Source organism: Serinus canaria, chromosome 19 (assembly GCF_022539315.1).
Source record: "Serinus canaria isolate serCan28SL12 chromosome 19, serCan2020, whole genome shotgun sequence".
Classification (NCBI taxonomy): Eukaryota; Metazoa; Chordata; class Aves; order Passeriformes; family Fringillidae; genus Serinus; species Serinus canaria.
Genome location: NC_066332.1, coordinates 474,334 through 501,209, shown reverse-complemented (window position 1 = coordinate 501,209; position 26,876 = coordinate 474,334). Strand labels below are relative to the sequence as shown.

General features: G+C 52.5%; 1 protein-coding gene across 1 annotated transcript; it reads right to left on the bottom strand.

Annotated features, from left to right (window-relative positions):
- Window positions 1-215: 215 nt before the first annotated feature.
- On the bottom strand, window positions 216-26,876 carry MNT (MAX network transcriptional repressor). Its single transcript, XM_030232887.2, has 6 exons — window positions 26,699-26,876; window positions 17,751-18,312; window positions 15,594-15,635; window positions 14,799-14,910; window positions 3,350-3,542; window positions 216-1,780 (listed from the first exon to the last, which is right to left on the bottom strand). Exons 1-6 carry the CDS (start codon window positions 26,769-26,771, stop codon window positions 1,074-1,076), a joined length of 1,689 nt encoding a protein of 562 aa, XP_030088747.2. The 5' UTR covers window positions 26,772-26,876; the 3' UTR covers window positions 216-1,073.

Sequence of the window (26,876 nt, the reverse complement as noted above, 5' to 3'; positions counted from 1 at the left end):
GAGGGGAGCTTGGACCAGCAGGAGGGACCCTGGCCAGGGCCATGCCATGCACAAAGATCTGCAAAACCAATTATTGCATCAGCACACCAAGCCAGACAAAATACAAATTCCCCCCAAAAACATCTGAACAAAGCATTGTCAATCTTTAAAATAATAAAAACCAGTATTTTTTTGACATAGCTATAAAATCAAGTCATTTATAAAATGGCAACAAATCAAGTCTGGTCGTGTATTCTTTTTCCTTTTATTAGACAGGACAGAGAATTTCCTTAAAATGCCATAACAAGTCACAGTGATTTTAGATGGTTTTTGAAATGTAATATATTGATGGGAAATACCTTTAACATGGTTTGACTCGTGGTTTGTTGTTGGGGGTTTTTTGTCACTGTACTCTGGTCCACCAAACCATCTATCTTATAGTTTCTTGTTTAGAGAGGACACTCTGGCTTCTTCCTCCAAAAATGAATTTTGTTTCATAATCCTGCAAAATAATCAACCTTACAAAAGGCCTTCAAATGTTATATTTATATATATATGTATATACATATATATATACACACACATACACACATATATATAAATATAGACTTCTATGATTTTTTTTCCCCATTCTACGCAATGTCTCAATAAAGAGATCAGCAATTTTTATTCTACAAAGAAGCAACACATAAGAGGGCAAAATTAAAGTCTTAAGAACATCATATCCATAGTTCACTCATTACACATAAAAGGAAAAAAAATCACCATGAACAACTGTCTTTGAAGTCTCTCAGCGGCACGGCCCCGAGCGCGGCGCGGCGCTGTCCTGGTGGCAGGCCGGGCGTGGGGACAGTCCGGGCACCGGGACAGCCGGAGCACCGGGACAGCCTGGGGACCAGGACAGCCCGGGCACCGGGGACAGGCCGGGCACCGGGGACAGCCCGGGCATGGGGATAGCCCGGGCACCGGGGACAGGCTGGCCCCGCCGCCCTCGGCGTTCCGCGCCTTGTCCCGCCGAGCCAGGCGTGGTTGGAATGTACGGAGTTTCCTTAGGAAAGGTTCCCAACAAAGACCTCGCCGGTGCACCGTCCTCTCTAGGCCAGCTTCAGCGTGCTCACCGGGAACGACGGCATGGTCACCATAGTCACGGGGTTTAGGACCGTCTGCCCCACCAGCTGCGGGTGATGGACAACCTGGGTGCCCACGGCCGGCTTGGCCATCACGGCCGGCTGGCCCAGGCCCGCCGTGCCGTTCACTTGCTGGTGCGAGATGGTGTGAGCGATGTGGCTCACCACGGGCTGGCTGACGGCCACGGGCTGGGGGTAGATGGGCAGCTGTGGGCCCAGGTGGGCCATGTGGTTGATGGTGGCCGGGTGCACAGTGATGTGGCCGATGGGCTGAGCAGCAGTGGTGAGTTGCACGGGGCTGGATGTGGAAGGTGCAATGTGAGCAATGTGCTTGGTCTGTGGCCCCTGAATGACGTGGTTGACAGTCTGGATGACCGAGGCGTGGGTGGTGGCCGTGTGGGCGATAACAGTCGATTGCACGGTCGAGGCCGCCACGATGTGAGTCTGTGCAGGGACGATGGCCTGCGGCGGGACCAGCGCCTGCGTCTGCAGCGAGGGCTGGGCTTGGGGCTTCTGCTGGATGGACACGTGTGGGGGCAGGACCGCGGGCAGGGGGGGAGCAGCACTGGGCGGGACGGCTTTCAGCAGCTCTGGGTGCTGGCGCTGGGTGAGTTTTGGTAATGAGTTCACTGGCCTGTCATCTTCCATATCTTCATCCATGTTGTCTTCACCCTCTGGAAAACACGAAAGGAAGAAACTCCCATAAAAACGCAAGCAGAGCATGAACTGGACCAACGAGCTTCCCTAGAAGGCAGCATCAGCAGAAGAGACGTGCAGGAGGCGTCACTGAGCTACAGGCTGGTGGCACGATGGCACAGCACGGCATGGCACAGCACGGCATGGCACAGCACGGCATGGCACAGCACGGCATGGCACAGCCCTCTCCTCTCTTCTCCTCTCCTCTCTGCCTGTGGGCTAAGGACCCAGAGCCAGGCAAGTGTGACAGCTCAAAAACCCAGCTAGAACAGGGTGCTCCCAACAGGCTGAGAGGTCTCACTGGGCAGGCAAGGGGAGCACCATGAGCAGAGGCTGACAGAAAGGACTTGACTGAACTGTCTGGGCTGAAGTGAGCTCCATCTGGAAAGAAGAACAGGGTTTCCCTTCCTGGCCAGTTGTTCCACTGATAGGCACCACTCCTTCTCCTCCCAGAGCAGGAAGGAAATTACCATGAAGAAACATGGCTGTCTCTCATCTGGTTCTGGAAAATGGACTCTTGTCCAGTCCAGGAACTAAGGAAGCTAACAGGAACATACCAGCCCTGAGATCAGGAAGACAAGCCTGGCACCCTGCACTGCCTGTTCTAGTGCCAGCCATGCAGCAAAGAATAAAAATCTCAGGAGACAGAAGCAGCAGGAACTCCAGGAAGACGCTTTCCTTCCCAAGCTCTGGGAAGCAGCAGCTTGATGTGGTCACTTTCAGCAGAGGCCACTGCAGAGGGAACAGCTGACACTTGGAAGGACAAAGCACTGGGACTCCCAACTTCCATCAGACTACACCTGGAGCCTGCTCCTACCATCAGAGGTGATGAGCCTGAACAAACTCAGGTTTTCCCTCCCCAGAACCTGCCATATCATCTGCCTGGCATGCCAAGAGCAAATGCTGACTTGAAGGAACTGCTGTGAATGGTTTTGCAGTGCTGCAGCCTCCGTGTCTCTGGAAAGCTCTACATCCACAGACTGCCTACTCTTCCTGCTGCAGATCCTGGCGTGGAGAGAAGCATGCATTCTCCTATCTCACAGAAACTTCTCACTGGAACTGCATGTCACATATCCATTAGTGTCATTTCATCTTCACTGTGAATCCTCCTCACCCAACGTGAAGGCTCATTAAGTTTTCCAAATGCTCTGGTGATCCTCCCTGTACCAAATCCTTCTTCTATATGTGCTGAACACCCTCCCACATCCACACAAATACACCAGGATGCCCTGGTGTAATGAGCAGGGCTGCAGAGCTGTGCAAGAAAAGAGCTAAGTTTGGAAAGCAGGGATTAATCTCCACAATCAGGTGGGATGTGCAAACACGCACTTTGTATCTACCTGACACTGAGGAACAAGTTTCAGTTTATTTCACATGAGCAGCGGTGTGTTGTTAACAACATCAATCACTACAAAAACTCCAAAACCTTTTACTTTATTCTGAATGCAAAGAAACCCTGATGCTGCTAAATGAAGATCCCCACCACTCCATGTAACTGCGTCAATGACATGCCATAATTACCAAAAAAAGAGCACAATTATGGGTACCTGATGCTGTCGAGGTAGATGCCTGGTCATCCTCTGGCTGAACTGTCTGTCGAATAATTCTGTCAATCTCCAGAACATCCATCCACTGGCTCAGCTCGTTCTTCAGTTCTGCCAGCCGCTGCTGCGTAGCGATCTTCTCCCTCGCCAGCCGCTCCATCTCGTGCTCATATTCTTTTTCCTTCCTCTTTAAAGTCTAAAGTTGGAGAAAAGAAAAAGAAATATAATGAGAACAAAGACAAGAATAACCTACACTAATCTGGTCACTCCCATGTCCACAGCTCATTATTTTATACTACCAGTTATGCTGGTGTAAAGCGTGTTCAGCTATATTTACACCTGCCAAATGCGGGCAGAAAGGGAAGGACAAGAGCTGGCACATAAAGTATTGCTCTAGTTGAAGGGCTTCTGCTTGCTGAGGGAAAACTGGTAAGCCCCCAAAACAGGAATGCTCAGAAGGAAAGAAAAAGCCTAAGTACTGATGAGCTTCTGAGCAAGAGCTCCTGACCAAGAGGAGATGGTGGATGGTAGAACCATCAAGCTCCCACATCACAGGGAAATCCTGAGGTCAAACAGGAAGGAAGGGTGCTTGCTGTCCTCTCCTGCTAATGCCCCCTTGGTGCTGGGAATCACCACATCCATTGGTAAGGTCAGGGGAGCTGCTGCATCAGTCAGCACCACACAGAGAAATGTCCCACACTGCCCAGCACTACTGCTGAGAAATACAAACCACATTCCCCAACTATCCCAAGGCCTGTTCTCTGAGTTTTTAAGCCAGTGTACACTGCACAGTCAGAGAAGAGACCTGGTACCTCAGCCCAGGGCCACACTTACTATATGCATAAGAGACAAAATTAGGTGAAATCTGTAAAACCACAGACAGACTCTCCATTTTCTGATGTTAAGTTTCACCACTGGGAATTTTAATCCCACACACACTTCTGAAAATACCAGCCACACAGAGCCCACATGGATGCTCCTATTCCCTCACTGCTGGCAAGCACTGAGCTCAAAAGCAAACCCCACACCTGGCAGAGGACCAGGCTCACGGTCTTTTAACACATCTCTTTATTTCTCTCTCAGGTTCTCCATGATGAGAACAATCAGAGCCTGACCTCATGCCTTTCAGGTCTGCTGGTGTGGTAGCTCACAGGTTTGCTGGGAAGGACCTTAAAGCCTGTTCAGCCAGCCTTTAATGCAGCCTAAGGCAACACAGATTAGGGCAGCTCCTGCTGCTACCTTGGTCCCAGTAATAGCAATAAAGGAAGTATTTTTAAAAGAGCCAAACAATGTGTGTTAGCAGGGCACAACCACTGCAGGTGTGTCAACGGAGACAGTTCCTCTCCCTCCAGATCAGCTAAAAGCTCCTCAAAACAGAGGGTTTTTAGGCAGAGAGGGCAGTTCTTTCTCTCCTGTTGCTTTTCAAGCCAAACCAAGCAGCTCTGTCCTGGGCAAGCCCAGTAGCCCACTGCAGGGAGGTAGCCATGGGGACAGCCAGGAAGGAAGGATGGGGACTCCTGGAATCCTGGCTCTGCACCAGCCCTGACCTGTAGCCCAGAGATTCCCACATGGCTGAGGCCCAAATCCACAGCCTAGTTTTAAAGTCTGTTTCCTACTGAGTGCAGCCAAAGCATTTTGCCTGACCCAGAAAAGTCATGTGCTGTGTGCACTCTGATCGCCTTGCCAAGGGGTGTGGGTGAGACAGGGAGGGATGGAGGGGAAGGTGACGAGGAAGGTGCACGCTCCCGGTTCAGGTTTAAACACGCAAGACTTGCATGCAGCTTGTCTGAATGTCCTCCCCCACTATGTCATCAGGAAAGAGGCAAGTACAAGAAAGGCTGAGGCTAAACCTGCTGTGCAAACATGAGCCCAGTCCCTCTCTGCAGCATCTCCCCAAAGCTGCTCTCCACGCAGGGCACGAGAGGACAGAAGAGGAGCAGCTCTCCAGGAGGAGCAGGCGCGAAATCCCCGCAGCAGAATCCCCGCAGCCGCCTGGCACCGCAGCGGGCACAGCACTCGCATATTCAAGCAGATTTGGCTTCACTCCCTGCTGCGAGAGGGGACTCCCAGCACTGGGGGAAAGCACTACTACAAAGTATGAGCAGGGCAGCTGGTAATTAGTTACAAACTTTTAATTGCTGGGAAGGCAGGCAAACCCTTAGCAAGCACCAGGACAAGTCTCCCAGCCGAGAGAGCCAGGGAGTTCACTATGTCACTCTGCAGGCACTCCACAGGCTGTGGGACACGGCACTGCTCCAAGCCCAGCCCCGTGGGCTCTGCCTCCCTCAGTGCCAGCAGTCCCAGCTCTTGACTGGGTGCCAGCTCCCAGCAGCCCCTTGCTGGGTCTGCATCTCCTCCCAGGGCTCCAGCACGGCTGGGTGCTCTCCAAGGGGAGCTGCTGGGGAGGCTGGAGCAGCAGATGGGCTGGAGGCACTCATAATCTTTCAAAACCTTTTCTGGGATGCAATTCACCGGAGCTCACTTGGTAAGGACAGATCTCCAGGCTGAGCTGCTCTGGCCTAATAATGAACTGGGTGGGATTAACTGGAGCCCTCTTCCCTCTCCTCTGAGCTCCCCTGCCAGCACTGCCCCACTCTCTGCAGGTACACATGGGTGCAGTCCCCTCCCAGGCTCCGCAGGGACTGGGAGCGTGCCCTGCACTGGGAGCTGAGCCTGGGAGCAAGAACAGCCCTGGCCTCACTGCAGAAACGAGCACTCGTGGAGGGACAGGGAGCAGGGACAGTGCGCCCTCCAACCGCGGCCCCACGGGCACACGCAGCTCCTGGCACCCGCCTCCTGGCAGATTATTTTCTGCAAATCATCCTGCCCACATCAGGTGCCAGGATTTCCCGTCAGTCAACAGAAAGTCCACAGTGACAGCCAACCCTGAGTCACTGGGACTGTGGTCACTGACCTGCCCCGGCACATCAAAACCTTTAGAGACTCCCACTGATCCCCAGGATGTTTTTCTGAAACAGGAGTTTCTGTCAGCACCATCACCATGGATCCCATGCAATACAAAACCAGACACTTTAAAATGACATATAACCACACAGACACTCTTCCCCAAATCCAAGCCTTTGCAATTTTCCAGCAGAATGGGAATGTAATGGTAGCACTGAAAAGGGCAGAGGGGACCCTAAAACTACAAACAACACAGTAATTGAGAATTAAATTTTGGTAAAAGAAATTCATACAAATGCCCAACCACCTTTCCTTTGAAATCTGAAATTTCTGTAAGGCAGAGGCCTGTGTCAGCTGCAGGGCAGGACATGCCACCTGACCCACCTCCACAGCCACTGGGAAGGACCATGGCAAGGGGTCACATCTGGTGCTGGCATCTGGGATGACAGTTAAGGCGCTTGCTAAGATCCTGAAGGACACACACTTGACCTGGCTCATGAAATACTGATCCTGTTTCTCCACAGCAGAAAAATCACTGAAGTTACCTGCATTTCTGTTTTCCCACTTCCTCAGGGAGAAGCCAGGCTGGGCTGGTCCCAGGAAGGCCAGGCATGCCCCTCAAGCTCTGTTCTGTTTGCAGAGGGCAGCCCAAAGCTGGGGCTGGCCTCTCACTGAGGTCACCCCATCCCAGACTGCTCTTTGCAAGCACCAGGCTCCAGCACAGACCCTCCTTCTTACGTCTGCATCTCCATCATTGCAGCATTTCTTTTTTTCCTGTTAAGCAATTGGGAACCCTGGTTGCCCAGGCAACTGTTACACTGCAGTGTGAGGAACCTACAGAAGCTATGACTTTAGAACTCTTTTATTTTTCACACTTTAAAAAAATTCCACATGATCATCACTTAAAAGAGTAGGCCCTGGCCATGCCAATGGGGAAGCTGAGCTACCCCAGGAAGAAAGAACGGAATTCCTCAAACTCTTGTGAATCCATCTATGGCTTTTGATGCTTGGGAAGTTTTGCAAATCTGAGCTGCTGGCTCTGGTGAAAGCAGATGATGTTCCTCTCTGAACACTCTCAGCTGTGCTGAGCTGAAGCTGAGTGAGCCCTCTGCAGCAGAGCAAGGGCCTGACCCTCCCCAGGCGGGCACCACTGCACGGGCACAGCAGGGGCTGCTCCACGCGCAGGTGGAAGCAGTGACAAGGACACAAGGGCAGTGGTGAGTCCCTTCATCTTTTATTTAAACACCAGCAACCAAATTAAAATCCACATGTGGGTTTGCTTTTGCTCCCCTAGAGTATCTGATTCTCCTCTGTACCTGTCAGCTCCTTGGCAGCCTTTATGCACCTGGATTATTGAAGCGAGACCAGATGTCTGCAGTGACAGCAAAGGGTTAGGGTTAGCAAAGGCCTGACACAACTCCAGTGGGAACTCTTCCCCACTTTGTGCCCACTATCCTGGCTGGTTTGGAGCCACTCTTTGGTCCTTATGTGCATCTCCCTGTCATCATTTGGTAAACAAACCATACACCAACTCCTGCTCTCCTTGTATAGCAACAGTCATTTGTCACTGCAAAGAATTTTCCATTTTATAGCCATCTGTAATTAAATTGCTCACTCTCCTGTCAAGACTGGAAACAATGCCCCCAACACCTTCCCTGCACGGGCCTCAGGAATGCTGCTGGCCCTGCAGCAGGCATCGGAGAGGATTAAAAGGCCTTATTACATAGCTCCCCTCATAAACATTTTATTAGCCATTTAAAAACACACTTTCAATTATGAGTTTTCCAAAGCATATTTCAGCTTTTTTCTTCTCTAACATTTGCTGATTGAAAATACCTCATCAATAAGCAATCAGGAGAGCGATTTGCAATTTTGAGCCAGATAATCTTTAACTCTCAGCTCTGGGGATCACACCTGGTGCCAGAGAAAGGGACATGCTGAGCCAGGGGGGTCCTTAGCTGCCACTGACCTGCAGGACCTCCAGCACAGACCAGAGCAGCTGGTCAGGCTCTCCACTACTGCACAGTTTTGATTCCTACATGCAATGGAAAAAACTCTACATCCTAAGGATTTTATTCTTGCTGGGACTGCCATGGTGCAGGAGATTCAAAGCAGGAGCAAGAATCCACCAGCCTGACTCCAAAAATGTCCCCACCAGGACCAGAGAGATGCTGTCCCCACAGAGTCCCAAATGGAACCCAAACAGCCCCAGCTGCCAAAACTTCACTGGCCAAAGCACTCACCTGTAGGATTTGGGGATTTTCCATCACTCCTATCAACTCTGGGCATTCCTACTTCCAATGGTGCTAAACTGTCTATGTTCCTCAGCTGCCACAAGCAGTTTGTTCACGGCGCAGCACCGACACCGAGCACTCGCCCCAAGCCCAGCCAACCTGCTGCCAAGAAGCAGAGCCTGGGGGGCTGGCAAGGTGAGGAGCCAGCTCCCCCAGCACCAGGCCAGCGTCCCCAGCCTCTGCAGCCACCCCCTGCACCCTCCAAGGTGACAGCACCTGCCAGACCCCGTCCCTGCCCCGCCGATGCCGACCAGCCCCTCTGTCTGCAAGAAGCAGCCGTGTGTGAACCCCGGCTGGTTGCCATGGGAACCAAAGCCACGGTTTCCATGGCAACTGCTTCATTCTGCCAGCTCTGGAGATGAGATCCCGCAGCGATGCCGGATGTGCTGGCCTGGTACCATCGACAGCAAAATACAGGTGGGGCACCACCAGAGAGCACGTCAGCACTGCGCTGCAGCCAGCCGGGCACTGCCACCACCCACAGCCACACCCGGGCACTGCCACAGCCAGAGCTGTCTGCCAGGGATGAGGAGGAGATTTCTGAGCAGACACTTTATCCCTACATCCACTTGCTGCAGTGCTTCTGTATTTTCCTTGCAGGCAGATCTGAGCAGCTGCTGCAGCAGCCAAGGCAGAGTTTTGGATGGTTCCCGGGTGCAGCTCCCCCTTTGTTCCCATTCCTGCACCTTGGCTCAGCCAACAGGCACACAGCACAGGTAAGCTGCACTCCTGAAGGGACCCTGACCAGGGAAGCAGGGAAGTGAGGGCTTCTCCTGGGAGAGGACACAGTTCTGGCAGGTGATGCTGGTGCCAGGAGCCAAGGCTCTGACAGCAGCACTCCCCCACAGCAGGGCAGCAGGTCCGAGGTCCGGGTGACTCAGAGATGTGCCCACCTCCGCACCACCTCTCCTTCCTGTTTCCCCATCCATCTAAGGAGGTCAGTGCCAGCTACTCACACCCCAGCAGCTCCACCCACGGCCCACAGAGCAGATCTGGGTCACCAGAGGATTGCTCTCCATCCGTCTCCCCCGCTGTCAGGGCCACGGTGGCAGTGGGAGGACACAAACCCAGCTGTTAAAGGCAAACCCAGCCCAGCACCTGCGTGAGGCCATGAGGCAGAGCTGTGCCTGGGTGCAAACCTCTGTCTGTGCAGGAGAGCTGGGGCTGCACTGCTGCTGGCACAGCTGCCCTCCGTGCCGTGGCACTCACACTGCCACTGCTGCTCACTGCAGCTCCTCTGCTGGGCTGAGGGCTTGCCTTTGCTTTATCTGGGGCTTTTGCAGTGTTTCAAAGGCAGGTGACTCCTGCTACGTCACACATAAAATAGAGCCCATGCCACCAAGCTGTAATTACCACAGCTCTCGTTAGGGCCCACGCGCTGTCTCTCCTCCCATGCCAGCTCTCACAGCAGGTGGCAACCAGAACAAGCAACAGCCCCCAAACACACCAGCTACCACACAGCAGCATTCCCAAACCCTGTGCTGCAATCCACTTACAGGCTGCTTTGGTTTTCACAACCCTGAGTGCTTCTTAAACTACTACTTAAATGACAGCAGTGGAACAGGTGTGGATTCTCTGACAATTACAAACACACTGACAGATTTACAATTCCATTCACCCTTTCCAAATTCTCATGTACAAGTAATGAGTGAGATACTTTAAAAAAAATCACTATCCCTCTTGGCAATGGTTAAGAAACAGCTCCAATTACTCCAGAAGGTCCAAATGCTGGACATTTTTAATCACTATTACAGGACATGTTTTGTGGCCAATCCTACAAATAAAAATGTCCCTGATGGCTCCCTGGATGAGCCTTCCTGCAGACAGGTCCTGCTGCAGCTGGAGGAACAGCAGGGAATTAAACACTGGGTTTTTTTAAGGTCTTATTTCTTCTCATCACTTTCTGAAATCTACAGATGACACCACATTGCATGACCATAGCCTATGGATGCTGGAGGCCTTCATTACTGACACCGAGATTCAGGCTAATTAGACAAGATGGAATCAGTGGATCAGGTCAGGTAAACGACATGAAGCAGTGCAGCTGCTCACGTGAGGGAGGCAGGGCAGGTACTGATGGACACCACTCTTATTAGACAAGTTTTACACAAGATAAGTATATTCACCTCATAGCTGGCACAGAATAAAAAAGTAACAGTTACAGCCATCCTCATCAAGGTGGGGAACTTAACAGGAGGATTCAGCAGCACAGTTTGGTTTATGCATTTTGATCAATAATCCAGTCACAACAGTGCCTGAATGTAAATGAGTTCTGGTCTTTAATCACAACCACTGTCAGACCTGTGGTTTGTGTCTGCAGTCCAGCCCCTTCCTGCACCAGGATCGGGCATGGCTGCAGGGCCCTCTGCACCCATCAACACCCAAATCAAGCACTGCTATGGCACCCAAAAATCCACTGGTCTTGTTCTGGTCCTCTACACAGACAGGGATGAATGATTGTGCTCAGGCACCAGCGAAGTGACCGATAAATAAAACAAACTTGAAGACAAGGAGATGCTGTGAATCTTAAAAGGAAAATCTAACCAATGTAAAACCAGTATCTGGTCTGTTCACATGTCCGCAAGATCAGTTTCAAAAGGGCTTGACAAAGGATTGTTACAAGCACTACTTAGGCATCCCTGGGTAGTACTCTGGATTCATTCTACCCCGAAGGGAGCCAAATCTGCTGATTACTGTTGGCACGAACAGGAAACTGTATCATTCTTAGGTGCACAACTGTTACTTCGGGCGGTCTGAGAAGCCGAGAGAGATGAACTGAGTATAAACAACTTAAACATCATAAATGATTGTCAGCACTAGAGAGCACAGCTAAGTCATAAGGAAATTTCACCCTTCTTGCCCTTTCCCAAGGTAATAATGACAAACTGGCCATACTATAAATCCTTTGTCTCTAACACTACAAGCAGGGCTGCCAGAGGACTTCTGTGAATCAGTAAGCAAAGTCAGTTTCACAAACAGAGCCAAGGCCCTGCAGGACCAGGCCTATCTGTCACCACAGCAGCCCCCAGTGCCCCTGCCACACCTGAGCAGCATCTGCAGGGCCTTGCTTCCACAGCTTCCAAAGACTTGCTCCTTGTGTTCTGCATCCCTGGGAAGCTCAGCTGCATCTCAGACTTTGAAAGCACCTTGTTGTTTAGTCAGCACTTCAACTGTACTGGGGAAACTGCCAACAAGCAGGACCTGCAGCACAACCAAAGACTGATGGGTTGGGCTGGGCTGTATGCCAGTTGTCCCAGTGTCACCTGGTGAGCAAATCACCTGGATGTCATCTGACACTAAATGTACAGTAGAAAATAACCCCCAAAACTGGAGGGTGTTCAGGTGCCACACTGACAGGCACACTTTCAGAACCTGGAGTTGCAGCCTTGCTTAAGGGCTTCAGTTAGCTTCCAAAGATGACTCCATTTCCTAGGGGGAAGGAATCCCTCTGAGAGAACCAAAGCCAGCCCAGCTGCACGGGCTGTGAGCCACGTCTGACATGTGCCAGGCTGCCCTCCCAGCACGGGCACAGCCAGAGGGCTCCAGGGAGGACAGGCCTGTCCTCTGCTGGGGACACTGCTCAGGAGCAGGCCAGGGGACAGGGCTCTGCTCTCTCCTCTGCTGGGGACACTGCTCAGGAGCAGGCCAGGGGACAGGGCTCTGCTCTCTCCTCTGCTGGGGACACTGCTCAGGAGCAGGCCAGGGGACAGGGCTCTGCTCTCTCCTCTGCTGGGGACATTGCTCAGGAGCAGGCCAGGGGACAGGGGCTCTGCTCTCTCAAAGCAAACAGCATTTTATTCTCAGTGTTTTTTTCCACATCGCCCCTTGCATCTTACAAACTTCCCAGAGGTCTCCACATTTCCACTCAGGTTGTGCAGGCAGCAAAGTCAAGAACAGGAGCCGAGGTGGCTCTTGTTCCAAACAGACTTGGTTGCAGCTGTGTGCCGGGGTCTGGAGCCCACCGTGCTGCTGGACCCACCAGGACACCCTCCTCAGCTGAGAGCTGAGAGCCACAGCACAACAGCCCACACTGCCTCAGGCTGAATCACCAGCTAAAGGGATTATTAACTTCCAGCTGCGTTGGGCCCCATTTCCTTTGTGCAGCAGTGTGCCTAATTGCAAATTCTAATTTACTGAAGCAGAGCACAAGCCCAGGTCCAAGGATAAATTAAAATGATGGCTCTATGGGAAGTTCGGAATTTAACTTTCTAACTTATCTGATTTGATGCAGATACAAATATTTAAATTCAGCCAAGGAAACAAACAGCCTGTTTCTAAGAAGTTCCAGCTGGGAAGGGGGGAAGGAAGGATTCTGTAGGAAGAGAGGCTGCAACAATCAGTGTACTGTCACAGTGCCTGCAGGGGCAGAACAGCCGCTTTGGCTGGTGCTGTGCTCCTCCCCTGCGAGGCTCATTTGGGTTTGAGTTTCTTGAGCTTTTTTTTTCCCTTTAGTGAAAAACTACTTTGAGAGTAAGAGCTTTTACTTTTAAATCTCTTTTGTACAATTACCCTGTCCTCTTTTCAAGGGAAACACTGAGCCTGTGAGTGAAACACACGGAGCGTGGCACATGATCGGTGGCCATCCTCACACTGACAGATGTTAGTTTTGTTGAAACAGATCAAACCTAAATTCAAACAGCAGAAAAAAAAAATTTAAAAGACTACTTTTGTTTCTGAATGCTGGAATTTCAAATCAGATTTCTAGTAATCTGGGTTTTTAGCACAACTGAATCCTGTGACTGAATCACAGACCCACTGCTTTGGTGCTGCCAAGGAAAACAGTGCTTGGGATACTCCCTGAGCAGCTGCCAGAGAGGATGAGGAGGAGAAGGCCATGCGGTGAGGAGGTTACACAACATTACACAACATCACTGCCCGTGGGCAGCCAGCCAGCCCTGTGTGCCCTGGGTCAGTGCCAGCTCACCGCCGGCAGCCATGCCACGCCAGCAGGGCCTTGTGCTCGCCATGTGCTCCCCACACACGTGGAGGCGAACGCTGGTACGGCCCGAGGGCACCGTGACCTTCTCTGCCACCGGCCGCGGGAGCACCCCGCTGACCGACCGACAGCCACAGACAGACTGCACTGACTGACAGACAGACTCACACCAACCAACAGACTGCACTGACCGACAGACAGACACGGACAGACTGCACACCGACTGAGACTGCACTGACCGACAGACTGCACTGACCGACAGACAGCCGGCCAGTCGCAGCCCAGCACCGCGCACCCCAGAAGGGCTGTCAGAGAGGTTCCTCCTGCTAACTACAGCACCAGCCTGCCAAAACCCAACGAAAGGCTCAGATCTCTAAAGCTCATTAGGCCATGAACAAGCACACCCCAAAAACCACTTCTCTGAGCGAGACAGAGAGTGGCTGGGTACAGTCAGAATTTGCCCCAGTCAAAGTCTCTCTGAGGGAAGTTGTTGGTGAAAACTAAGAGGAGAGCTGAACTGATCTAATTCTGAGGCATTACTGACTCTCCAAAGCAAAGCTGAACTGAATAATCAATTCTGAACACCAAAGGGAAATGGTGTTTAAGAGTGACTGAGGAAAAATGGAAACAAAGTGAGAAAAGATTACATTTTACTGTGGAAAAGACCATTGCGATCAATCCTCAGCACCTTTTATTCCAGTCAAAATGTACAAGGTGTACCAGCTCTCTATTTGCACTATAAATGCAGCAACTCTTCCAGTTTCCAAATGAATTTTAATTGCATTACATGCTACTGATTTCACATTCAAAGGGGACATCTACAACAATTTCTTATGTGCTACCATTAACCACTTTCCCAAACATTAAACAAGCAAACACTAACACTTATTTCTCTCCAGCTACAAATCCAACTGATTTTTACCTGTGCTTTCCAGATTCACTCCTGGCGGTGCCCCATCCACCTACAGCCTCATGCTGCAACCTCAGATTCTAGGCTTTCCTTACCTCCAAGCAAATCACTTATACTCCCATGTCCATCTCATCAAAATCTTGATACATAACAAATCTTTACAGAAATCTGTCTTTTGGTTGAGCAAACAGAAAACCTCCCCAAACCATACATATTAAAATTCACCTGAGCCCAAATGGAAACAAGTGAAGTTCACTCAGCCTGGATCTCTAAGATCATGCGAATTACGTGCTCCCTGCCATCACACTCGTGGTAAGGATGATTTGTGGTTAACCCCTAGAAGGGGAGCTTCTGTGCACCCCAAAGTCAGCTCTGGGCTCTGCCCAGCCCCACGAGCGCTGCACGTACCTGGATGTATCGCAAGGCACTCCTGAGGACGCTGAGGTTTGAGGTCTTCTTGTCATCTACGTTGGGGATGTTGCGCTTTAATGTCTCAAAGCATTCTTTCAAATGTGCACGTCTAAAGAAAACACAGGTGGGTCGTCAGCTGCCAGGAGACACACCAGGAACCAATTCCACCAGAGGGGAGAGCTTAATTGGGGCCTTAATCCAGCAAAGCACCTACACCTGTGCATAGCAGCCCCCCAGCACAGCACGTCACAGCTGAGCCAGCTCACCCCAGCAGGGTCTCTGCCTGGGCTCCATCCCAGCTTTGTTAGGAACACTGTGCAGCCTTACATAAAATATCTCATCTCACTGTGCTGGTGCTTTCACTGTCACCATACTTCCAATTTAGCTAGTCAGGCTTATAAGGGTCTTAGGTCAGAAACTGATGTTTATTCTGTATACACACTGTACACTGACCCCCTCATTTGGGGTATTTTACTCTTTTTAAATCAAAAGAGAGTCACACTGTTATGCACTGTTACTGCTTTGCAGGATCAGGGTGGGTGGGATGCAATGGTGCAGTTAACCAGAACATATTGGGAAGCAAGAAATGCAGAATTAAGCTATAAGAAAGCCAAGCAATACTGCAAGATTCGGTAAAAGTCACTAAGAATTTTATTCAGGTTATCTGTTTAAAAAACAAGCGAGCAAACAAACAAAAACCCACCAAAGCCAAACAAATATTGACAAACGATAGGCCAAAAAAAAGGAGGGGAATTACAATTAAAAAAACCAAACCCCTGGTTTTCTACGCACCTGTTCTTCTCCAATTTATTATGTACTTCCCTGGTCCCAACCCTGTAACCCAAACAGAACAAAGATCAGCTCAGTGTCAGGTTGAAAACTCCTGCCTTGCACCTGTGCTTGCAGCAGCGTCTGTATGTCAAGATGCAAGAGCAGCAGAAGTGTTCATATACTACTGGTTTAACATTAAGTACATATATATTTCTGCCTACACTGTTTCAAGATAAATGCCATACTTTACATGTGCATCAGAGGAACCAGGCATTGTGCACACAGTGCACAGAAGATACAAACAGGTGTGCTGTGTGTGTATATGCAGACACGGCTACTACCAACAACAGAGAAAGACACAAAGTGTGAATTTTAAGTATTTGTACAGACCCAGAGTGCCCAGATTCTGACCTGGTTCTAATCTATGCCTACACTGCAGTGGGACAAGGTTTGTGCAGTTCCAAATTCAAGCGTATGGGATCAGGCAGACACTGCCAACTGCTTTGGGTTTTTACTGTGCAGGAAACAACACAGCCGAGGATAAACATGAAATGAAGCAATACAGGAATTCTCCAGTCACTGCTCAAGGAAAAACCAGCCTGAGTTCCTGGTTTTGGGGTTTGAGTCCACCCACTCTCTGAATCAGAGGAATATTTTTAGGAAAAGCCAAACAAATACATGTTATCTCAGTTTTGCAGTGATAAGGTACATTAACAGATGTGGAGATTTCAAGAATCTTTCATACACTGTGCAAAGTAATTATTTGCCTTTGACTGAAAACACAGGACATTGAGGTAATAATGTTTAATAAATTGTCACCAATATTTGTCAGCATTTTCCCATGAAACATTTACAGGCTGAAAAAGACATCTTTCCTGTGCTTATGGCAATTCTGGGGGGAGGCAGTGGTGATGCTGTGCTCCACGCTGGCACCACAGCCTCCCCACCTCCCAGGGCAAAGCTCACTCTGACAGCACACAGCAGGTTTGGGTGCACTTGCAGCCACCCCACTGCCCACAGCCCAGGCAGCCAAACTTGTGCAGCCTGCCCTGGTACCCCGTGCCAGCAGAAACCTCCTCCACAGCTCCCTGAACCCACACCATGTCAGTGACAGGCTCTCTTCATTAGTGCACAGACCGACAGACCCTTCCAGCAGCAGACAGGCTCTGAAGGTCTCAATCTGCTTAGAGGAACTACACAGGTATTTTACAGAAGCCTTTATCTTCACAAACTCCTATCTGCATTACTTTCACTGTTTCTATGTACATCCCAATGAACCTTTTTTCTGTCCACTACACATCTCCACCAGTCCCCACAGCATTCACACACCATCTTCAACACCACTGCCAAGAGACATCCATCCCCCTGCTGCAGGCAGCCAGGAGAACAGTCAGAGGCCCAGACAGCACCGTCAGGAGGGAAGACTGAACAGATCCAGGTCACTTATGCTGCAGGAAAATTGAGGGGCCAAAGGAAACAGGTAAAACTGCTGCAAAGAAGGGAATGGTTTGTTCTCCCAGTCCACGAGCAGTAATACCAGATTCCCTGCTGGGATACTGTGGTCTGGAAACAGCCACCTACAGAGAAGGCAGAGTCTCCACCAGCCAAAGTCCTTAAGAACAAGCCAGAAAAACACTAACCTGGAGCAACATCAGAGCCACAAGTCCTGACAGAGGGTGAGGGCAGACTAAATAGTCTTCAGCCCCTTCCAGCTGCAAGATTCTGAGCAAGCAGGAGGCCCTTAGCACTTACAGCACTGAGAAACTGGTGATCTCTGTCCTCAGAATAACATCTCCCAGATCCCATTCCAGTTTTCAAGAATGCTCCCACAAGCAGCAGTGCACTTTGATTTCCCTGACCAGTACAAGCAGTGATCTTTTGCCAAACATAACACGAGATACCACTTGAGATCAGACATGCAGGGCTGGGACTTGCTTCCTAACACCGTTCTGGCCTACAAAAAAACATCCTTATACAAAATCTTACAGTGTGGAGTGAGGGAGGGAAATAAAAACCCGTCAAGCCAAAAAACCCTGCTCTCAGCAATTCAAAGACATTAAACATCCACAGGTCTTGGCATTTCTGATCCGACAACAGTTTGCACGAGCAGGAGCCGCTCCACTGAGATGCAGCTTTGCCTGTCCCTCCTGGACAGGTACCCACACCCAGTGCACTCACCCTCCAATTCTCTTCTTGAGCTCGATGGGTTTCATGTCGTCGGCCGGCGCCAGCTTCAGGGCGCCGAGGGGCGCGGGCGCTGCCGGGTGCTGCAGGGGCTGGATGGGCTGCGGCACCACATGGTGCTGGGAGATGGCCAGCACCGGCGCCGCGTAGTGCGGGAGCTGCTTGGGGCTGCCCGAGGGCGGCGTGGCCGCCTTCCCGTCCGGCAGGTGCGGGCCCGGCGGCCGCTGGATCACCGGTGCCACCGACGGCGCTTCCTTGGGGACGCTGGGAGTGCTTAAGAGGGGCTGGTGGCGCTGCACGAGCGGCGGCGACAGGGCGGTCTGGGCTGCTTGCTGGGGGGAACTGGTGACAACGGGGATGGGAATGACTGAAATGGGAGCTGCCAGGGGCGGGGGTGGCAGGGGCACTGGGCCCGGGGGGGAGATGGGCACCAGCAGTTCGCTCCGGGGCTCCTCTGGGGATAGGGTGCTGTTGGCCCGTGGCACGCTGGCCTTGCCCGCCTTCTTCTGCTCCTGCTCCCTCTCCAGGCAGAGCTTCTCATGCTTCTCATTCTCCTCTGAAAGAGAAACACCCATAGTGAGCAATGGCGCTTCCCTGACCTTTCCTGAGAGCCGCCCACAACCAGCACGGGGCAGGATCCCTAAGTTAAACAGTTCATACTATCCCGAGTGAATCCCAGCTCAATGGACACTGCACTGATCCAAACACATCAGGACACCTCTTTACTGCTGTGGATTTTAATCAAGCTCTTAAATTTGGCTTTGATGTCTGTATGCTCCTATATGTTTTCAGAACACCAGACAAAGTTAATGAAATCTGTGTGGCCCGACTAGCAAAATAAACCTCATCAAACGCAATCCAGGGCTCTGGCTTTAATTGCGTGAACATGGCACAAACAAAATTTATTTATACAAGTCCTGTGGCGCCAGTGGCCCTGGCATCTAGACATTGCGCAGCCTTAATCAAATATCTCCAAACCCACCATCCGTGAGGCTCAGCAGATCCCACTCCTGACAACCTCTGAGGAGCTGCAACGAAAGGTGGTGCAGCAACCTCTTCACAGTAATATACAAATATTTGGAAAACAAAACCTTAATTTATCAAGGGAGGGATTAGGGGAAGGATGTGGACAGTTGGGTGCTCTGTCTTATAAAGTCACCAAAATCAGGTAATTCAGAGGAAGCTCTAAGAAACATCCCAACAGAGCCTCTCCCAGGAGAAGCTTTGGCTCGACTGAAACACTGAAGTCTGAATGTGTATTTAGGAAATTAGAGAGAAGAGCCTGTATGCTGCCACCTGCAATGACCAGGTTATGTTCAATCCCCCACTGATCTTCAAGACAATCTGTACTGAACATAACAAGTGGAACAAGGGGAAAAAGGCCCCACCAAGCACAGAGCTGCCCAGCCCTTGCCACCCCCAGGGGCCCTGTCACTACTGGGATACTTTCTAACCCATCTTTTGATTTTGAGGGGTATAGTGCAAAAACTAGAGAGAGCAAGAAAGGCACCAAAACTCTTACTCCCGATTCCGAATGCCCTTTGGTACCTGTGACCGCACAGCAACACCGACCCAGATCCAGTCGACACAATTTCCTAAGTTCAGCTGCAGCAGCAGCCCAAACACAGCCCAAGCTCCCTTGGAGAGCAGGAGCCAGGTCAAGCAGCCAGCTGCCAAGGTAAACACGATCCTGAACTCACACCTGGAGAAACCACGCTCTAGACTGAGCTCTAGCACTGGGGCTGCAGCCCCAGTCTCTGACCCTGCAGCACTCACAAAAGCACCATATGAAATTCTGTCATCAGGAAGGGTTCCACATCCATACAGCACTCTTCCCAGGGCTGCCTGAGACTCAAATCCAAAGTCTGCATTCAACTTCTGCAGCACAAGTAGGGTGAGTGAGCAAAAGATCTGACTGACTCAAAAAGAGGAGGGAGGTTGCTTAAGCAGCAGCTGAGTCTTAAAGCTGCATTTCTCTGTATTTTCTCAAAATATTTCAGGGTATTATCAACAGTTCCTTAAAGGAAGAAGCAAAGCAGCGCAGGGTGGCAAAAACCCCAGCAGGAATCCCCTGATGCAAACACAAATCTCAGCTACCAACAATTTTGGAGGGGTTCAGTTCAACGACATTAATAACTAATAAAGAAAAGCCCTTTGTCTGCAGATCTTTTGCTCCACTTTGCTGCTGGTTCGCAGCCAGAGCCAATGCAATGGCCCTGGCACAGGGTGCATGAGGAAACCCAGCCCCGAGGACCTGCTGACTCACGGCACTCCCTGAGCACGTCCAGCGGCCGGAGGCTGACCGGCACCGCCCTGCCAGGCACACACAGAGCAGAGCTGCCCCCCAGGCCTCCAGCTGCACCGAGACTGAGAGCAGGGAGCAGCAAAGAAGTCACTAGTGGGAAGTCGTGGCAGTGCCTGGTGAGGACAGCAGGACCTGCCCGGGCTGCTGGAGGTGACACGGCCACAGCAGAGCGGAGCAGCCAGCCAGGACACCCGAGAGCTGCAGCGAGGGCAGCGCGCGAGCAGGAGCCGGCCTGGCACTCCTGCACCAGCTACACTCGTGGGGAAGGGAGAGAACAGCAAAGCAAGGTTAAAGCAGGCATTACTGATCACAAGTATTTATGTAAATGTCTCTGGAAGCAGGTGCAGCCCTCAGGCTGCTGACAACCTGCCAGCAAGGCCTTTGGTGGTGTCTCGAGCTAAAGAGTTTATTTCAAGGATTTTTTAAGCCAAGATCTAACACTGAAGAGCCACTGTCCTCTTGGGTCTGAGTTACCCACAGGCAGAAAGGACCCATGCTCCCAGCCCCAGCAAAAGGACTGGAGGGCCCTGATCCACCTCTTTGCACAGAAACCCTTCCACTGGGTGGTGAAGGTCTGTCTCCTGCTTGCTTGGCACTCACACCCTGCACACAAACCAAAGACACCCTTTGAAGAAAGCCCCCCAAGCTCTATGTTTTCTCATATTAAGGAGGCTCACTCACGTTTGGTCACAGATACAGATCAAGGAGGGGTGATCATTGTGCTGTGTGCTCTGACACATGCCAGACACATGCCAGGCTCATTCCCTCCCTTGTGGCACACTCAGCACAGGATATCTTGCAAGCCCATACACAGAAGGCAGCCAAGGCTGAGGGCATCCCCTTGGGTAAGAGGATAGCTGAATCCAAAGGTGCACCTCAAAATTACGTGTAATTTCCACTTGTTCTTCACACTCTTAACAAGGGGACTGAGGAACAGAACAAACCATGGGAGTGAACCAGTCCTGAGAATCCCTAGGGGATCTGAACCACAGCCCAAGCACGAGGGGTCCTGGAATCCCACCCTGCCCACACCACTCCGCTTGCCAGCAGGTTCACATGGTGAGAGCAGGCACCTCAGGTCCTTGGCAACACCATCCAGTCAGTGACAGCAACATCGGCAGCCACGGGACAGAACAGCAAATCCTGTCCTGGGAAGACACAGAAACAGGGTCAGCACCCCTGACCACTGGCCTGGAGCTATTTAGGGCCTCAATGGTCTGAGTACACAGCACCAGGCACTCTTTGTTACCTATATAATCTGCTGTTATATTTAAACACATCTCGTCCCTTTTGCCTGCCCTGGAAATGCCACCCATCTGTCAGAGGCCCTGCAGCCAGGCCAGCCAGGGAGCAGCGGGCAGAGCCGCACATGCCCTCGGGCTGGCAGCGTGGGCCTGCAGCAGCAAGGCCATGGCCCCAGCCTCCTGGAGCCATGCTGGAAGAGCAGGCTCTGAGGGATGTCAGAGCCTTTGAATGCTCCTAACTTTCACTAGGGAAACTATCAGTACCAAGAGTTTATCAACGGCATGTGCCTTTGCATAGCCAAGCATCCCACCCCTGTGCATGCTCAATGGAGAACATCTCTCACTCCAGGAACAGTGAGGCAGTTCTGTGATGCTGTTCTCTGAATGGTCTGAAGTGTTTTTCTGAATCATTCAATGCTTCTGGGAACTTATCCTGCACACCTTGAACTGCTACAGGCCTGGAGAGGAGTGCCTTGGGTGTCACCCGCAGGAGTCACTGCAGGCTCCCACCAGGAAAGTGCTGCGTACAGAAGAGTGTCCAGGTATTTACTACTCCAAAGGCTGCCCTGAGGGAGGGACAAGTCATGCCAAGAGGAAGGGCAGGCTGGAGCCTGGAGGTTGGATTCTGTTTCTGCAAGTTCCTGGCTCTACAGGGGAGAACCAGGAAGGGGGAGATAAGAACAGTCAGCAGAACTGGAGCCCAGCAATGCTCAGCATCAGCCAAGCAATCTCTGAGTCACAGCAAATGCTGCTGACACCAGAGGCTGCAGCACACAGCCACGACCACTACCAGGCCCAGGAACAGGCCTGCAGGACTGAGAACCCTTTAAAATCAGGACACTTTTCTAACTCCTTCTGAATTTTGGTTGACAACAGAACAAGCCCCACTTTTCTCTCCCATCTTAGCTAAAACTTGGCAGTTTGGTTCCTAGCCCTTGGCACCGTTGTTTCTCCACCAGTACCACGGCAGACCCAGGACATGGCACTGCTTCCCAAAGCCCTCTGGGCTCCTGGCCATGCCCTCAGTACAGAGCTGGCTGCCAGGCACCCGGTGACACTTCCACAGGGCCACTGGCCACTGCTGCTCTCAGTGCTGCATCCAGAGTGCAGCCTGGTACCGAACGGTGCCCCTCCTCTCCTCCCCACACACACCAGCACCTCAAAGACCAACTAAACGGTATTTCAGGAGCACGCTGCTCACAAAGGAACCTGAAATGCTTCACTATTAGAACTCCGAAGTTCACAATACACTACAGAGAAGCAAGAGCTAGGCCAGCCTACGTGGGGTCAGTTTCATGGTTCAGAGACCCCTACCCCTACCTGAGACCCTCCCTGTTGAGCGATCTTGCTGCACTGCCGCTGCTGTCACACGCTCACACCTCATGTGCAGATTGGGTCACCAGTCACTGCTAACAACTACAATACTCAGATCTCCACTTTCTCAACCAGAAGAATCAACGATAACTAAATAAATACCTGGCAGACATTTCTAAAAACAGCTTCTCCCGTCTCTACAGATAATTTACATTTACAATAGCTTTAATAAGCTATTCCAGTGCTTAAAGGAAACCCTGAATCAGCTCTGGAGTAATTTTAGCTGCATTTTAGTTATAACTAATTGTGGACAGAAGAAAGAAATACAGGGTAAGGATTTAGCAGCACTACAAAGGAATCAAGATTGCTAAAAAACCAGAACCATCATGGAGGGTCTCATCTCTACAGAAGCCCCAGGACCATCATGTCACCAGGATGCCAGGCATGCCACTGTCACAGCTGCAGCATCACACCTTTGTGGGCTGGAGGGATGCACTGCTCCTGTTGTACCTTTCCATGGTATTTGGGATAAAGTGCAGGAAGCACTGGCTCTGACAGGCCATGTGGGCACCAACAGCACATGCTGACCCTGCTCCACCATCCAAGGAGCCGCACCTGGGCAGACAAGCAGGTGAGCTGTCCTACACAAGATGGGCCTGTGCTTTTCTATGGGGCATCAGCGTTTTTAAGAGACAGGGAGACAAAGTCATGCACTCTGATAAAAAGCATGTATTTCTGTCAGCTCAACAGCTTCTGTGTCACAGTTCAGAGCAAGAAGTGGCACGGCTGACAGGCAGGACCCAACCCATCTGCTCCCAGGCACATGAGGACACTGCTGTCCGTGCTTCTGGCCCAGGGACAGAGGCACACACTGCAGAAACAGTGAACCCTGACATGCCTTAAATGTACAGGTTGGAAAAGAACAGTAAACATGAAATGACTTACTAAACAGTATTATAAACAGACTATGTATCCTTAATACAGACCAAAAAGTCCACAGATGTCCCTTCAGAAGAAACTCTGAAACCCCACTTCATCCACTGCTGGCAAGTGCTCTGCAGGCTGCCTTGAGTCTACAGCTCGTGTGTTACACAGCCAGCAAACAAACTGCTCGTGTGTTACACAGGCAGCAAGGGAGCACAGACAGGTGAAATGAGTTCAGTGAGTCATGGCAAAACTGGATCTGGCAGATAACAGCCAGCCTGTTAGGTAAGCATGTTTGCTCCAGGTAACATTCCTCGATCCTGTGAGGAGAACAAGGGCTCACTGCTGCACCTTCATCCCAGGGCTGCATCAGGGCTTGCTTCCACAGGCTGCTCCCTCTAGCCAGCTTTCTTCTCAAAGAAATGAATGGAAATGTGCAGACTACCCTTCAGACCCCTATTGCCATACTTGAAAAAGAAGAATCAAGGGTATTTGACCATCAAAACAGGGAGTCGCCACCATCACCTGAACTGGCTGCACCAAGGCAGTTATCCCTGGAATCCCATGACAATTATCCTTGCCACCCCCGAAATTCAGAGATTGCTGTGTCACAGAGCAAGGCTCTTCCTGAAGTCAAAGTCTAATTGTCACTATGGCACTGTTGTCCTGAGAACTGCAGTGCAACTCTCCTGGAAGCCTCTGGAAACAAACTCACACTGTGTGTTGGGAGGTGCTTTAACCTCCCCTGAAAGAAACCCAGGTGGGTGTGATGCCTGCAGCAGCCAGCGAGGCCAAGGCTGAGGCCACTCAGCACCCTGGCGAGACAGCAGCCAGTGGTGGCCCAACAGCCCCACAAGGTTTCTGGAGATGCACCCCAACATTATACTGACAAGATCTGCTAAGAGACAACAGTGAGAGACGGCACAGAGCACAGCACTGAGCCACGGCCCAGCCGTGGACACCGGCTCTGGGCAGGTTCTCCTCCTCACCCACTGGCACAGGAAAGGTGGCACCACAGCCAAAGGAAACCTTCCTGGCCACCACACACCATTATCACTCCCAGGCAATGAAGCTTGCCCAAATGGCAGGTAGGTGAGATGGAAAAGCCCAGAACTGTGCTTGCTGCGGGGTCACTGCTGCGCTGGCACCACTCAGGAAAGGAATGGTGTGAATGAACTGTGCAGTATCAAGAGAGCAGCAAACACAAGGTGGACATCACAGAGCATCTATGGGGAAAACCCTAGGAAAACAAGTATCAGTTACTTGCGATTATGAAGAAATTTGTTTTTCTTAGATCATGGAACATTCCTGGATTAATCTAAATTCAAAGAAATCAGCACCCTTTAATTCAAAACAAATGTCTCTGGAGCTTGCACACAACAGAGGGAGAAAGGACCCCAGGCTGTGAGTCTGGGCCCATGTAAACGAGTGTTACATGCCAGGGAGGCACATGCTTACAGCAAGAGGGTTATGGCAGCAGCAGGCACTGCTGTCAGCTGCAGACCCAGCAGCCCTTAGATGAGTTCAGTATATGTTTTTTAATGCTGTTCCCAAAATGGATTCATTTTCAGGCCATACTGGATCCCTGGAGCTCCACAGTATAACTGGGGGTATAACAGACCATAACACTTTGCAGAACACAAGATTTCAAGGGGGAGGAGAGGAAGAACACAAGGCAAAGAAGCCAACCCAGTCTTACTGTTCTTACTTATTACTTCCTAGTGCTTCCCAGCTGCTCCTCTGCTTGTGCTCTCCTCTGAATCTTCCTGCCACCCAAAGGTCACTGCAGGGCTCCTCCCTCCCGTGCCAGAGTCTTCCTGGTGTTCAGACTTCCCTGAAGTGGCCACGTTTGCACTGACGCTGCTGGTCCTGCAACCGGCCCAGCCCTTACGTGTCTATGCCCCCCAGCAGCACCCAGAGGCCAGGGCATGCTCATGGTGGCAGCTCCAGCCTGCAACGGGCTTTGTGTAACACCACATCCCCACACATCCCTGTGAGCTGCTCCTGGAGCTGAGAAGCCTGCAGGGTGCTTTTTCTTTACTGTGTTACCCTGCCCATATACCCTGCTCAGCAATAATTCCTGCCTCAGAAGCTGTCCAGCACAAGGCAGGTCCCTCCTGCTCCTCTGTAACCCAGAGCACAGCTTGTTGGACCTGCTCACAAGATGCTCCCGCTGCCATCCCGCTGTCTCCCAGCAGCAGGGATAAACCCAAACCTGCACAGGTCGAGCCTCGGGTGTTTTACTGCTGCACCACGAGCACGGCAACCACCTGTAAGCCCGGGGCCGGTATCACCACAGGGCCGGCGGTGGCAAGGCGACAGTCAAGGGCTGGGAAGCAGCACCGGAGCTGTCACCGAGCCGGCGGGGAGCGCGGACCGGGCAGCCCTGCCATCTGCAAATCCTGGGCTGGGCTCCGGGCTCGGGAATGCTCCCGGCCCTGCGCGGCCCCCCAGCACCGCATCCCCGTCTGCTGCGTGACTCATCACCGACACAATGGGCGGCGGCACAAAGCGCCGCTCCCGCAGCTCCGCCCGAGTCCCCGCGCCGGGGCCGCCGGGGCAGCGGGGCCGGCGCCGCTGTCCTGCAGCCACGCGCGGGCGGCAGCCCCGCAGCTGCTGCGCGGCCCCGGGGCACAGACCGCCGCTCCCGAAGGGCCGGGGCCGCCGCAGCGGCGGAGCGGCGCTGGGCACGGGCGGTGCGGGGGCAGCGGGCGGGGGCGGCCCCGCGGGGTTCCCCCGTCCCCCCCCCCGGTGCCCCGGGCGGGCCCCGCAGCCCCCGACGGGGCCGCGCGGGGCGGGGCCGCGCGCACGTGGTGGCGGGCGGGGCCGAGCGAGTGACGCGCCAGGCCCCGCCCTCCCGCCGGCCGGGGACACGCAGGGAGCGGGGCGGGGGCGGCGGCGCCCCCGGCGGGAGCGGGGCCCGGTCCGGGGCAGCCCCGCCCGCAGGGAGCCCCCGCCGCGCCGTCCCCGAGTCCCCCCCGTGCCCTGACACTGCCCCGCCCGCCCCGAGTTTCCCCGGGTCGGATGCCCTGGGCAGCGCAAAGCCCGCGCCGGTGTTCCCCCCCCACCCCTCCCCGGTGCCAGTGCCCGTGTAGCCCCGGCCGGCCGCGGCTGTCAGGCGCGGCTCCGCGAGGCGCGGGCGGACGGTCACTCACCACGTGCGGTCTGCTGCTGCTGCGCCTGCCACTCCAGGAACCGCGCCGCCTCCAGCAGCGTCTCGATGCTCATGGCGCGGGCCCGGCCGCCGTCGCCGCCGCCGCCGCCCGGAGCGCGGGCCCGCCCCGCCCGCGCCGCCCCGGGCTCGCCCCGCCGGCCGCAGCGCTGGCGACAAGA

Bases quoted from the DNA above. Each gene is read 5' to 3' on its own strand.
- MNT (XM_030232887.2), bottom strand. From the start codon at position 26,771: ATGAGCATCGAGACGCTGCTGGAGGCGGCGCGGTTCCTGGAGTGGCAG. The intron at 15,636-17,750 runs GTGAGTGCACTG...TTTGGGTTACAG, and splicing joins CTCAAGAAGAGAATTGGAGG to GGTTGGGACCAGGGAAGTAC. The intron at 14,911-15,593 runs GTGCGTAGAAAA...TGTTTTCTTTAG, and splicing joins AATAAATTGGAGAAGAACAG to ACGTGCACATTTGAAAGAAT.